We start from the raw sequence: 15418 nt of genomic DNA, 5'->3' as shown, positions 1-15418 counted from the left end.
ATGTAAAATTGATAGATTTAGTCGGTGCAATTGTACACCTTTTGTTACCTAATTGAAATAACAAGTACTGGTTTCTATTAGCGCATCTTCTTATCTTACCTTTTATCAGTTGTTGAAAACAGACTCACTAAATTAGTAATGTTTGCTTTTCTGATGGACGTTTAGGTAAACGCGCGTAAAGCACTGATTTTGTCGCTCTTATTTGTAAATTTCGTAAAGTTTGGACGGCTAAACATGGTAATTTTGTATTACACATATCCTGTACTTGACGTTTATCAGACTACATTTTTATTATTATGACTTTGAAGTAGTGTAAATGAAAGTTAGACGAAATCAATTTTCTCCAAAAATTACTTCAAAACAAGTGACAATTTCTCTGAAAATCGACTTAATTTCAACGTAATTTTGATACTTAAAGAATCTACAACATTTGTTGAAACTATTCTTATACATCAATTTGTATAATTTACCACCATAAATTTTTGATGAATTTTTAAAAACCGCCCCTTCTTTTCATATATTACCGGAGACGCACGCTTGCGACCTCATTATTAAAAGGCAAGATGAGAAGACGTGCTAATAGAAACCAATACTTGTTATTTAGATATTACGTAACAAAACGTGTATAATAATTTCAACGACTAAATCTATCAATTTAAAATTTTTGCTCCAAAATCGACTACAAAGTGTTATAAGAGTTCTTCAAACAAACTTACCTACTATTATTGTCGCTTCGCTGACGGGACGGAATATAACAAGAAATAGTTTATACGGCCACTTATACCTGTTTAACCTACATTTAGTGTTTACATAGATAGATATCTCCGTAATAGATGGATACAGTCTTAAGGAAAAAACGTGCCTCGAAAATCAAGAAAATTTGATTCTCGTTCAGAGGGCGCTACTAGCTTTGGCCTACTGTCGTATAGATGGCGTTGACGGTTTCGTTTGTTATTTAACAATTTAAACGCATATCAGTGAAAGAACATGGGTCAAAATCATAAGAATAATTAATGCAAATAAAAAAAATCGTTTATCCATATTTAAATGGGTAAATCAACTTTTTTGTGTAGTTATCCTGTCCCATTGTCCAAGGGACAATACTGGCACACTTTATTTGAAGAGATGTTGTATGCCATTCTATTATACCAAAATACCATAAAATCAGAATTTCAAGTGTCTTTTGTCCCCTGGACAACTAATCGTATCCATGGCAACTAGTAACACTAAAAAGTTGATTCACCCAAATACATTTTATCGTATTTTTATAAATCTTTATTTTTAGGTTTAAAGTGTGTCGACAGATGGCAGTGAATTTACTGGGGTTACTTTACTATGACAGTACCGCTCTAGTATAAGTTACTCTATGGTGTTTACTAGCGGCACTGAATAAGTAATAGTATTATCATACAGAACTGCCACGCACCGCCCCGCCCCGATTCGAATTACCTCGCCCCGCGACACCAGATTGACGAGCTTTTGACGAACGCTCAGTTCGGTTTTCAAGCAACAAACACAATAACGCATGACGCGTGTACAGACGAGCCGTTCACACATAGAAACGCAAATGATTTTTGATGTATGGCGTGTCCAACCTGTACTAGCGGTTATAAATAAATAAATAAAATTTCTTTATTTCGGACAAACAAATGCATCCATAGTGTTAGTAATACAAGCAAAATCTTAATCTAGTGTTAGTATTTTATACTGCGCTATATTATATATTGCGCTACACTTTTAATTTGCTCGGTCCAGTGCTTTAGGATCGGACAATCAAACCTATCAACAATTTCTCTTAGAATGCTGTTGGGACTACATCTACACGACTTAGTAATGAGACTATATTTTTACGTAATATATTTTTTTATACCACGACGGTGGCAAACAAGCATACGGCCCGCCTGATGGTAAGCAGTCACCGTAGCCTATGGACGCCTTCAACACCAGAGATATTACATGCGCGTTGCTGACCCTTTAATATAGTAGTCTGAAAACTATCCGTGCGAGCCGCTACAAAACATGCCCGATGCAGAGCACTTGCTAGGCAGTCCCATCAGCATTCTAAAATAATAGTTGTACTGTACGCGCAAGGCGTTGTAGGCTCGTTTCGCCACGAAATTCGTGTTTCGTTATAATTGTACCAATTTACAGAACTACACGAATTATTTCCCCTGATTGCACATATTCGGCTTAATTTGACGTGGCTAATTTATACAACAGTAGCGTTTGTCAACAGGTCAGCTGTTGCATAAAATAATGGCGTCCAACCTGCACGAGTCGGTCATGCCACCCGCGGCGCTAGGGGGGAAGATGCAGATCGACACGGGGCCGCCGCCGGGAGACTTTGAACGGCTGCCGGTAAGTTTTATATACAGTGACTTTCAGCTTGGGGCCTACAAACGAACAATAATAACTATAAAAGTCCGACTAGAGCTCAAAACTACTACTAGTCTGACTAGTTCGTTTGTAGGCCCAATACGACGACGGTAATCAAGAGCCAGAAATAATGACGTCCAACCTGCACGAGTCTCTAATGCCAGATGCAACCCGCGGCGCTAGGGGGGAAGATGCAGATTGACACGGGGCCGCCGCCGGGAGACTTGGAACGGCTACCGGTAAGTTTTATATACCTACAGTCACTTTTAGCTTGGGTCCACCAACGAACTAGAATAGGGAATATTACGCGAAACTGCGTCAAACAGACTGAAACAGAGGGTCTATCGCAAAACAAGAAAATCGAAATTTCGTTATCTAACATCTCTGTCACTCTTGGAAATTAGAGCGGAATCGTGTTTTCCGGTAGTTCCTTTGTAAACAAATCGTCTTTATGAATCAATGTCATATTTTATTATCTCTGAAAACTTGGCAAAAAACTGTTAAAGGCACAGTATGTATAAGTTAGTTTGGTTTACTAAAAGGGCTAGTTCTGCACTCTGGTGGCAGAACATGGCAGTAATACCCCCTATAACGATAGAAGTATGACTAGAGCCACAGAATGTTAGTACTAGGTACAGAAGACTCACTCCCTAACAAAACGCGACTACTACGCGCAAGGCGGTGCAAGAATAAATAAATTTAGGTTTCTAATGAAGCAGATCGACTCTCCTAACTGCGACATCTGTGGATCAGTAGATGTCTATCGCATTCTAGTAGAATGTAGTAAAAAATCGCGCCATTAGGGAGGCGCTCATAACTTCAGCCAATCTAATGCCAGACATCTGTGTGTATGTGTGCGTGCGTGTTTCTAATCATAGCAAGTCACAATAATTTGCCGGTTGCACTTATCAAAACAATAGGAATGTATTCCTGACCTAGACACAACATGAGTCATGTGATAACATTTACGTTATGCGTTTCTAACAATAGTGTTGTGAAAAATTATATCATTCTTTAGATAAGTACGTAAATGTGATTTTTAATAGAATTGTTTGCGGAATGAACTGTGGCCTGCGGTGTTTCCGGACCGATACGTCCTTCGGATCTTCAAGAAAAGAATTTATGTGGGGGTGGGGGGGAGGCTCGCCGCTCCTGTCTCCTCTCAACTGGCGAGAGGGGAGGGAGAACCTGGCCATGTCATTCCAGATCTAGAGCAGACCAACTGGGGAAGGACCTCCACCTTGTCACGTGTTGAAGCCCGGGAATTATATCTAATGAAAGCTACGGAGACTGCTTAACATCAGGCGGGCCGTATGCTTGTTTGCCACCGATGTAGTATAAAAAACAAATTTTCATTAATGGTATCAATCGATCAAGTTTATTTTTAGGATCAAATGTCTCTATGGGACCCATTGCATTGAATCAATACAAAAGTCAGAAATGATAGTCAAAGCCCGACAGTCGTACTTCACTCGCGAAACGCTCCTAACTAAACGATAAGAAAACGTGACGTCAAGGTCACTGAGAGCCCATTTTGAATGTATGGACAAAACAAGAAAATTGCGTTTTTGTCGGTGAAATATTGCGTTTATAGTTGTCATACAATCTCTTTTTGGATAAAATGTAAGGAATCGAATGGTATCATTATTTTTTCCTTTTTGGAAGTTAAAAATTACTTAAATTTTGAAACTTTCATTTCCTGTACTTTTGTATTATTTCCATATATTATTTAATTATCTACATTATTGTGATAAATTGCTCATTTCCTATCACTAGATTTTGTTATAAAACTCAGCATGTGTCATCATCCCTAAAAAATTATATCTCGTGAGTAACCCTTATTCAAAAACAAAGTGCCTGTGAAAATCCCATATCCTATAGCTTATTTCGGCAATTTAAGAGGGGGCATATTTTTGAGTAAGTTCTATGCACCCATATTTTGAAGTGAAACTTCTAATGCTACTTCCAACAAGGTTGCGTTAAACGTTTAACGCTACCATAGATCATTTAATTTTATACTCTATTATTAACTCACTAAAGTTAACTTTCGCTCGACTAGCACGGTGTCTCTTATCTCTCTCTCTCTCTCTCTCTCTCTCTCTCTCTGTGTATACTTGTTCGAATATACATACATGTACCAGGCGAACATAACTATGATGGAGGTTAGCGCTCAAATTTTTATAAATTATCAAACTTCGAAACAAGAGTGTGACCAGTAAGTTGAATAGGGTTATTTCCCGAAAGTAGGGTAATTAATACTAGTTTCACTTCTTTCGCGCGGAGGGACTCCACACACTATTTTTTTTATACTTGACGGTACTATTACAGGTAGAATAAACCACACGAATATTTCTGAAAAACCGTGAGGCATTCAGTTCATTTTGCATATTTTGCAAACCCAAACTTGTGTCCTCAATTCAAAGTTACAAAGATAGACCATATGGGAAGTGCTAACATCCATACTAACATTATAAATGCGAAAGTCTGTCTGTCTGTCTGTGTGTTACCTCTTTACGATTAAACCGCTGAACCGATTTAGTTGAAATTAGGCATAGAGATAGTTTGAGTTCCGGAGAAGGACATATGATAGTTTTGATCCCGTAAATCATCCTTTAAGGGGGCGAAAAGGGGGGTGGAAGTTTGTATGGGAAATCGATAAAAAGCAGATTGGATAAAAATAAGCTACCCAAATTACTAACTCCGCGCATACGAAGTCGCGAGCAAAAGCTAGTAAACAATATTACGATTCATAAGAATCCGTCTCCAGTAACGGCGGCCAATATTAACAAAACGACCTATAAATAAATAAATTGTATGAGGTGGTATTTATGAGACGTTCCTCGTGCCTTTTTAGGGTTCCGTACCCAAAGGGTAAAAACGGGACCCTATTACTAAGACTCCGTTGTCCGCTGTCCGTCTGTCCGTCTGCCTGTCTGTCACCAGGCTGTATCTTGTGAACCGTGATAGCTAGACAGTTGAAATTTTCACAGATGATGTATTTCTGTTGCCGCTATAACAACAAATACTAAAAAAGTACGGAACCCTCGGTGCGCGAGTCCGACTCGCACTTGGCCGGTTTTTTTATCCTTTTGGTCCAGTATACTGGAAAAGTCAACATGAGATGTAACAGTCACCTTTAGTTAATATTCTGATACTTAATGACTTAAAAGTGATGTCAACGAAAATTTTGTAGTTGACAATATTTTTTTTAATGGTATCAGTCGATCAGGTTTGAGGATCAAATGTCTGTATGGGACCGTCTGTCTGTCTGTGTCTTAAAGCAATACAAAAATCACAAATGATGGTCAAAGTCTGGCACCCGTACTTTACTGACGAAACGCTCTAACAAAATGGCAACACATCGTGACGTCCTGACGTCACTGTGTCACTTTGCTTAGAAGCCGTTTCGATGTATGGGAAACAAGGAAATTGCGATTTTGTCGGTGAAATGTTGCGTTTATGTATATTTTTGCTATGCATTATTTTTTTCAATAAAATGTAAGGAATCAAATGGTACCGTTAATTTTTTCCTATTTAAAAATAAAAAAGTTTTTTTTTTTCGAAACAGGTCTTGTATTTTTTTATTATTCCCATATATTATTTAAGTTTCCAATTTAAACTGCTCATTTTCTATCTATTTAACTAAAATACATGATTGAAATAGTGCTTAGAAACGTTAGGTGCCGCGATTACACCATAACCCATAACCAAAGATATAACTCCGTAATAGATGGATACAGTCTAAGGAAAAAACGTGCCTCTAAAATCACGAAAATTTGATTCTCGATCAGATGGCGCCACTACCTTTGGCCTACTCTCGTATAGAGGGCGCTGACGGTTTCGTTTGTTATTTAACAATTTTAACGCATATCAGTGAAAAAACATCGGTCAAAATCATAAAAATAATTAATGCAAATAAAAAAAATCATTTATCCATATTTAAATACATTTTATCGTATTTTTATAAATCTTCATTTTTAGTTTTAAAGTGTGTCGATAGATGGCAGTCAATTTACTGTGGTTACAAAATTTACTATGACCAAAGATAGATATAACTCCGTAATAGATGGATACAGTCTAAGGAAAAAACGTGCCTCGAAAATCACGAAAATTTGATTCTCGATCAGAGGGCGCCACTAGTTTTGGCCTACACTCGTATAGAGGGCGTTGACGGTTTCGTTTGTTATTTATAATTTTAACGCATATCAGTGAAAGAACATGGGTCAAAATCGTAAAAATAATTAATGCAAATAAAAAAAATCATTTATCCATATTTAAATACATTTTATCGTATTTTTATAAATATTTATTTTTAGTTTTAAAGTGTGTCGACAGATGGCAGTGAATTTACTGGGGTTACAAAATTTACTATGACAGTACCGCTCTAGTATAAGTTACTCTATGCTATGACAGTACCGCTCTATCTTATTATATCCTCATTGCCCATAACACATCCGTGTTGTTTTGGCCAGATTTGGCCTCCTGCCATTATGTAAAAATAGTAAAAAAGTTTTCTATCGACCATAATGTGCATGTACCGACGGCACTATTCTTAGCCAACGGTACTGAACCCAATTGAATGTTACTGGGTTCATATTCACATAAAGATACATCAAAATACTATTCAAATTAAACCGTAAATATTCAAGACCACAAAAAAATTTGAAAACCGAAAAGATTGACAAAACTCAAGCCGACTTCACAAAAAAAAATTTAAAATATTTATTTAGTAATTAAATCATACAAAAAGGTAATCCGCCACATGCTTCGTCAAAACACAAACGTAATCCGCACAAGCCTGATTAATTTAATTACTTCACAAAATTGATGTATGATTTAATTACTTCACAAAATAGTTTAAAATGCCATTTAATTTATTTACAACCATAGTGCATCTCATGACAATTATAATTAGCCTAAAGACTTTTGAACATCTTTTCATTCTGGTCTTCATAAGCAGTTCCATTTCACCCAGTACTATTTATATGCAAATGCTTGGTTTTAGATAATAACTAAAAAATCGCTATGAGTATGCTTATAAGAGTTGAGGAGTTCCCTCAATTCCTCATAGACTCCATCATTAGAACTCGAGCTTGATAAAAATGTGGCTTAAAAAGAAGTTCCACTTCATCAAATTTCACGTTTTAAATGTAAATTCTTAATTTGTTGATTAAAATACTAAAATCACTATAAGATTTAACGTTTCCCTCGATTTATCTCTCAACCATCAGAACTGGGTTTTAACAAAAATGGGACCGATCTGCATGTATACCCTGTATATACTTTCATCAAACAAAGAATTGTCAAAATCGGTCGAGAAATGACTGAGTTATGCAGTAACAAATATTTAAAACAAAGCAACCGAATTTGAGAACCTCCACCTTTTGAAATCTTGAAGCCGTATAAAAATTATCAAAACTCCTTGCTAGTCTTTCATATATTCATTATATGATCTGCTACTTTTTTCTGAACCACATTGAGGATGTTCTGTCATTTTCTCATAACAAAAACCCAACAATCAACCCATGATTTATCTAAACATGACATTAGCACGCTTTAACACGTATTTTCCTTTCAGGACGAGACGATCCTCTGCGTGATGAAGTACCTAGACATGCAATCGCTGTGCCGCTGCGCGCAGGTCAACAGGCATTTCAACAGGCTCGCCTCTGACGCCATCCTGTATCGTAACATTGACCTTAGGCCGTATTGGCATTGCGTGCAATCTCAAGTAAGTGTAAACTACCTAGCGATGGCTCCTGGTGGAACACCCTCAATACTGTCACCATAGACATATCGGAGCGGCCAAGGTGTTCATAAATATCAGAACAACAGATATTTCAAGAGGCTCGCCTCTGCCGCCATCCTGTATCGTAGCATTGACCTTAGGCCATATTGGCATTGCGTGCAATCTCAAGTAAGTGTAAATTACCTAGCGATGGCTTCTGGTGTAACGCCCTCAATATACAGTCACCATCAGATATATTGGAGCGGCCAAGGTATTCATAAATATCTGAACAAGTCAACAGACGTTTCAACAGGCTCGCCTCTGACGCCATCCTGTATCGTAGCATTGACCTTAGGCTGTATTGGCATTGCGTGCAATCTCAAGTAAGTGTAAACTACCTAGCGATGGCTCCTGGTGGAACACCCTCAATACTGTCACCATAGACATATCGGAGCGGCCAAGGTGTTCATAAATATCAGAACAACAGATATTTCAAGAGGCTCGCCTCTGCCGCCATCCTGTATCGTAGCATTGACCTTAGGCCGTATTGGCATTGCGTGCAATCTCAAGTAAGTGTAAATTACCTAGCGATGGCTTCTGGTGTAACGCCCTCAATATACAGTCACCATCAGATATATTGGAGCGGCCAAGGTATTCATAAATATCTGAACAAGTCAACAGACGTTTCAACAGGCTCGCCTCTGACGCCGTCCTGTATCGTAGCATTGACCTTAGGCCGTATTGGCATTGCGTGCAATCTCAAGTAAGTGTAAACTACCTAGCGATGGTTTCTGGTGGAACACCCTCAATACTGCCACCATAGACATATCGGAGCGGCCAAGGTGTTCATAAATATCTGACCAACAAATATTTCAAGAGGCTCGCCTCTGACGCCATCCTGTATCGTAGCATTGACCTTAGGCCGTATTGGCATTGCGTGCAATCTCAAGTAAGTGTAAATTACCTAGTGATGGCTTCTGTTGTAACGCCCTCAATATACAGGCACTATCAGATATATCGGAGCGGCCAAGGTATTCATAAATATCTGAACAAGTAGACAGACATTTCAACAGGCTCGCCTCGGACGCCATCCATCCTGTATCGTAGCATTATTGACCTTAGGCCGTATTGGCATTGCGTGCAATCCCAAGTAAGTATGAAACCTAGCGATGACTTCAGGCGGAATTTCCTCAATATGCAGCCACTATCAGATATATCGGAGAGGCCAAGGTATACATAAATATCTGAACAACAGACGTTTCAACAGGCTCGCCTCTGACGCCATCCTGTATCGTAGCATTGACCTTAGGCCGTATTGGCATTGCGTGCAATCCCAATTAAGTATGAAACTACCTACATATTCCTTACTCCAATGAATAAAGGAACTGTGATGCCTTAGCGAGTGTGAAACCTGAGCGATGTCACTTTCTTTTCAGCTTGGGCAAAAATGCTTTCGTATGTCCGGATGTTCTCTACAGGTCGCATTTATCAACTGATTCTCGTAAAAATTTGTCCGGTTGTGTCAATAATTAGCTCCATGCATGTTTTTTTTTCATTTTTGTAATCATAATTTCGTTTTAACACCGAAAAAAATAAAAATACTTTTCTCTACCAAACAGCTTTATTTACTTTACTGCTATTTATAGCTCGGATGTAAAATTAGACTTGCTTGACCGCTGCAGCGGGACAGGGCAGACAGCGCGCTGTCAAAGACAAGAAGCTATATTGAAAGTATAGTAAAGGCGCTACCTGGTGACGTCTTTAAGGGCCACTTGTACCATTCACTAATCCGGGGTTAACCGGTTAAACCTGGAGTTACCATGGGTACAAGTACAATTTGACACTGGGTTAACGGTTCAACCGGATAACCTCAGGTTAGTGGGGTATTGCAAGTGGCGCTAATAGTATTAATAGTAGAATCTCTGATTCTTTTTGTTTTTATTCAACTTTAAGGTATTTTGTGCAATAATGATTAAAATAGCACATTTACACGGTGCGAGAAATCCAAAAGTGGTCACGTTTTGAATTTGTTGCCTGTCTCTTTCGCATACATGAAATGGTCTCTCTTGCACGCTTCGACTATCTTTAAGGTCCAGTGAGTTCAGGTTCTTCTCCGAACCCAGCTCGCTGAGCACTGAGCGGACGGCCGTGTGTGCCCAGCCCTGGAGCGCGGAAATTATTGTTGCCTATTTTTAGTTATTTATTTAAAAAATGTAATGATACATACGCATTTTTGGAAGCAATTTTAATGTTAATAGCTTTTATGCATAATAGTACATTTTACAACTAGTGTGAAAAGAATGTCTTTTTACCACTAGTACCGAGGTGGCAAGACTCGGTACGAGTGGTAAAAAGACATTTCACACGTGTTGTAAACGACGTTTTTTAATACAATTGCGAAAAAATAATAAATTAATATATCATTAGTAGAATCATACCACCAAACCAAACCAAAACCAAAATTACCTATACAGCCCGCGATACGCGAGCTGCCGCAGCCCGCGATACCTTCATACTCGTGCGCGCCCCGGCCGCGGCCGCCGCGGGCCCGGCGCGGGTTGCTCAACGACACCTCATAACTCATGAGGCCCTGGTACCTGCTCCGCGCTAAATTCAATTTTAACTGCGTTTCGAAAGTATAGTTTGGAACTAAAAAGTAAAAAGCACTAGTTCGAGAAATTGAGCTTCTCACACGCTACGCAGCCACAAAAAGTACCACTTTTTGAGCAACTGTATTAAAAATAAAATTAATAGATCAATATCGATGAAAACTAGAGAATGGGCTCATTTTTTGGCAACCGTTTTATGATCTGAAACACGGCTACGATTTTTCAAAAACTGGCTGAACCCACTGCACTTTTAGCGTAAGTGTCATTCTAGAAATGTAAATAAACCGAACAAGTGCGAGTCGATCTCGCCCACCGAGGGTTCCGTACTTTTTAGTATTTGTTGTAGCGGCAACAGAAATAAATCATCTGTGAAAATTTCAACTGTCTAGCTATCACGGTTCATGAGATACAGCCTGGTGACAGACAGACGGACAGCGGAGTCTTAGTAATAGGGTCCCGTTTTTACCCTTTAGGTACGGAACCCTAAAAAGTACTTACTTATAGTCCTGACATAAAATATAATACATATTTGCAGGTACTGGTGACTCTTTCAATACGTTGCAAATTCCTTCAGAAACTGGATCTGTCGTGGTGTGGAAGCCATCTTATGATACTTCCCAACTACGTTGTAAAGTAAGTAATTTTTCTAACTATGATTTATCTGTATCTAAATTATCTATACCTACTATATATATGATCCATACTAATATCATAGAGTAACTTATACTAGAGCGGTACTGTCATAGTAAATTTTGTAACCCCAGTGAATTCACTGCCATCTGTCGACACACTTTAAAACTAAAAATAAATATTTATAAAAATACGATAAAATGTATTTAAATATGGATAAATGATTTTTTTTATTTGCATTAATTATTTTTATATGATTTTGACCCATGTTCTTTCACTGGTATGCGTTAAAATTATAAATAACAAACGAAACAGTCAACGCCCTCTATACGAGTGTAGGCCAAAACTAGTGGCGCCATCTGATCGAGAATCAAATTTTCGTGATTTTCGAGGCACGTTTTTTCCTTAGACTGTATCCATCTATTACGGAGTTATATCTATCATTGCTAATATTATAAATGCGAAAGTGTGTCTGTCTGTCTGTTACCTCTTCACGCTTAAACCGATGAGCCGATTTAGTTGGGTGTACAAATAGTTTGAGTTCCGGGGAAGGACATAGGATACTTCCTATCCCAGAACTCACCCCTCAAGGGGGTGAAAAGGGGGCGGAAATTTGTATGGGGAATCAATAACCGCTGAACCGATTTAGATAAAACTTGGTATGGGTATAGTTTGAGCTGTGGGGAAGGATATAAAATATTTCTTATCCCCGAAATAATCCCTTAAGGGTGTAAAAATGGAGTGGAAATTTATACAATGGACCAATTTGAGAGTGAAAAAAAGGGTGGATTTAAAAGCAGATTTGTTTAAAAATTAAGGTCTACAAATAACTAATTTAACGCAGACGAAGTCGCGGGTAAAAGCTAGTATTATATATGCGAAAGTAACTGTCTGTCTGTTACCTCTTCACGCTTAAACCACTGAACCTATTTTGATGTTGGTATGATAGTTTGAGACCGGAGGAATGACATAGGAGTTTTTATAAATCGTCATCATCATCATTATCATCCCACGCAGACGAAGTCGCGGGCAAAAACTAGGTACTGTCTCTTTGTATAATGCCATACGATTAAGTAAATAAACGATTGCTTATAACAACGATGTACAAAATACTATTAACTCGATAAATCGCTCTCTTCCTTGTTCTATTGTAAACAGATCCGTTTTCCGGATTTTCAATTACATCTCACAATTGATCGCATTAACTTAATGTTCAATTAAAGTCAATGTCAATTGCAATTATCTGTGCCATTCTCAATCAAAAGGGAACTTATTGTCGGTTGTCAATGAGGTGCTATTTCCATATAGCATTAATTTGAAATCAAACTTATCGAGAAGCGACAATGTGGTACCTTTTGGTTGAAAACGTCACATCTTTTCAACACTATCAGACAATGCATTGGGAAAATTGTCTAGTTAGGTATTTAAACGCCGGCCAAGGGTGATGGTCAATAATAAATCTTAGTTTTTCTGTGCCCTCTACACTGTAATATACTTATTTAAAAGCAACATTGACATTGCTGTGTTTTCTGGGTCTCTATTGTTAGAGAAAAACCAAATTATGACAAATGATAATATGACAATCATTACATTATGACTTTCAATAATTATGTCAAACACAGGGACCCCGTATTTTCTTACTCTGGGGTGTGCCAATAAAGACTGTTGTTTCTATCTTTCTATCATTGCAATTGTACAATATACGCGATATAATCCGTTTTCATAGTTTTATTTCATGAGTAACTATCGCGGTAACCGAAGACAATATCATTGCAATTATAATTTCATAAGGCTATGCGGTCTAAATCCCTATTTGGTCAATCACATTTTAGAAAAAGATTACTTTTGTGGACAATACAATAAAAGTTAACGACTCAGGTACATAAATAGATATATTATATATCCCGTTTTTTTTAATCAAGTCGCGAAAATGTCCCAATCACACTAGCAGCGTTACAACGAAAACATTCATGTTATTTTATGTCATATCAAAAGTATGAAACTTGTAAAATTCCTTTATGACGTTGTTATCTGATGCTTCGAAATTGGACAAGCCTCTGGTTTCTTAATTTTGTCTTTTCATTTATTGCACGGTTTGTACTGTTTTATGTGAACTGACAGGACACAATATGTGAAATGTATCATTCCCAACGACTACCAAAGGCGAACTTTTGCCAAAATAAACCACTATAAATGAGATCTTTGTTTAGGAATAATTGTTAAGGATTACAAGATCAAGTTATATAAGTAACAACCTTGAGGAGTGAGAAAAACTGAGTTAGAATTGTGAATGATGTAAAGTACATTCGCCTCGAGTCTGGTTTCATTTTCGCGGCCCCTAACACTATTCAGATATTCAGCATTAAATATATCGAATGCCATATTGAATTTCGTCGCTATACTTACTCAACCTCATATCTGCAACAATCATTTGATGGAAATGTCGCTTTTCTTTCATTCGAAATACGGGTGTTTTTGTCATCAAATGAGAGTTGCAGATACGAGGTTGAGTAAGTATAGCGGCGATTAGTCAGTAGTGTGTGATATTAGGTAACTCATACCTATTCTATTAGTTACGTAAAGTTACTAAGTTAAATGTTCCATGTATACATAGGTTGCTGTTTGCGTGTGTATAACATTGTTTGTATTGGCTTTTCAAACTGGCTGATTTGAACCGGCGTCTTTAGCAATCCGGGCTAACGCCTTGAATCCCTTGGCAGCCCCGCCACGGCAGAACCGGTCCTAATTTCTCGACTATACCTATGCCATCTTACTAAGGCTAGGCGTCTTTGACCAACTCTAAGGGCGAGCAGTACGCGCTTGCACCTCCTATACGAACTCCTTACGGAATTACGATATAGCGGCCTTCACTACTGGAAGGCTTCGTCACTTTTTCTTTAATATATAACATCTATTTCAGTTTATAATTTATATATAGTAGTGTGACTACTTAAAACACAAATCAAAAATATTTAATAAAACAATTTGGTTTATTCCCAAAGTTGTGTCAAAATTACAACGATAAGTAGAATGCGGCCGCGTCGTAAAAAACTTTGAAAAACATCGTTCCAGTCTTATGTAATTTTCTTTATTTACAGTTTTCTCAAAGACAATGGCGCCGAGTTAACACACTTAAGGATGAATTGCTGCAAATTTGTTAACAACGCCGTGCTAAGAGCCATCGTCGACACCTCTATCTACCTTCAAGGTTTGCATATCTATAACTTTAGAAAATTACATGTCGTATTGAATGACATATTTTTTTTTAAATCTTTAATAAACAACTTTTGCTACGGGACCAACCTCGAAATCGTTTACAGTTCTTACATAAAATCGTTTAAGAAATAAATAATTTTGTATTTGTACAGCGGCAGATTTACGATTTCAAATAATACAAATAATTTTCGAACGCGAAGGGCGAGGGGGTGTTTTCGTTTCGTGAGTGTTGGAGATTGATCAGTTACATTCATATCGCAGAGTACGGATTAACTTTGTGCTTACGTCATTAACTTTGTACGGAAAACCCGAGTGGCTTGGTATCGTTACTACAAGAACTAAATAACAGAAAAGTAAAGAACAGTGATTAAATTTTTCACCTTACGTCCACATCGTTGTGAAGTTTAGAGTTTGTGAGTCTTGGCACCATTTCACATCAAAATGCTTTGAGGGAATGGTAAAGCTAAAGATAAAAGATATTTATTCGTGGGATTCGGTGGGATTATTAATATATTTTCACCATTGTTTCCAGAGTTATGCCTCCGTTCCGTAGTCGGGTGCACCGACTGGCAGTGCCTCTCTTCGCTCACAAAACTCAAACGTCTAGACCTGTACAGGACCGATATAATGACGACAGCAGCTGTGGCTATAGTCGTGTCCAATCCTGAACTGCAACACATCAACGTCGGTGAGTTTAGTTAATATCACTTGGGACTATTGTTTATAGAGTTATTGCCTCCGTTCTTTCGTCGCTCACTTAGAGACGACTAGACCTGTACAGGACAGATATAATGACGACAGCAGCTGTGGCTATAGTCGTGTCCAATCCTGAACTGCAACACATCAACGTCGGTAAGTT

The 15418-nt window shown here is 37.9% G+C and overlaps 1 protein-coding gene across 1 annotated transcript in view; it reads left to right on the top strand.

Moving 5' to 3' along the window:
• The window catches only part of LOC134745960 (F-box/LRR-repeat protein 4), a 47647-nt gene that overhangs the window by 5349 nt on the left and 26880 nt on the right, over window positions 1-15418 (top strand). Inside the window, exons 5-9 of the mRNA XM_063680109.1 lie at window positions 2237-2358; window positions 7955-8107; window positions 11249-11346; window positions 14442-14551; window positions 15092-15247. Coding sequence (XP_063536179.1) covers window positions 2237-2358; window positions 7955-8107; window positions 11249-11346; window positions 14442-14551; window positions 15092-15247 — 639 coding nt within the window. The remainder of the gene's footprint in view (window positions 1-2236; window positions 2359-7954; window positions 8108-11248; window positions 11347-14441; window positions 14552-15091; window positions 15248-15418) is intronic.

The sequence above is a fragment of the Cydia strobilella genome, chromosome 12, assembly GCF_947568885.1.
Source record: "Cydia strobilella chromosome 12, ilCydStro3.1, whole genome shotgun sequence".
Lineage (NCBI taxonomy): Eukaryota > Metazoa > Arthropoda > Insecta > Lepidoptera > Tortricidae > Cydia > Cydia strobilella.
The sequence above is the reverse complement of the archived record's forward strand: the minus strand, read 5'-3'. Positions and strand labels throughout refer to the sequence as shown.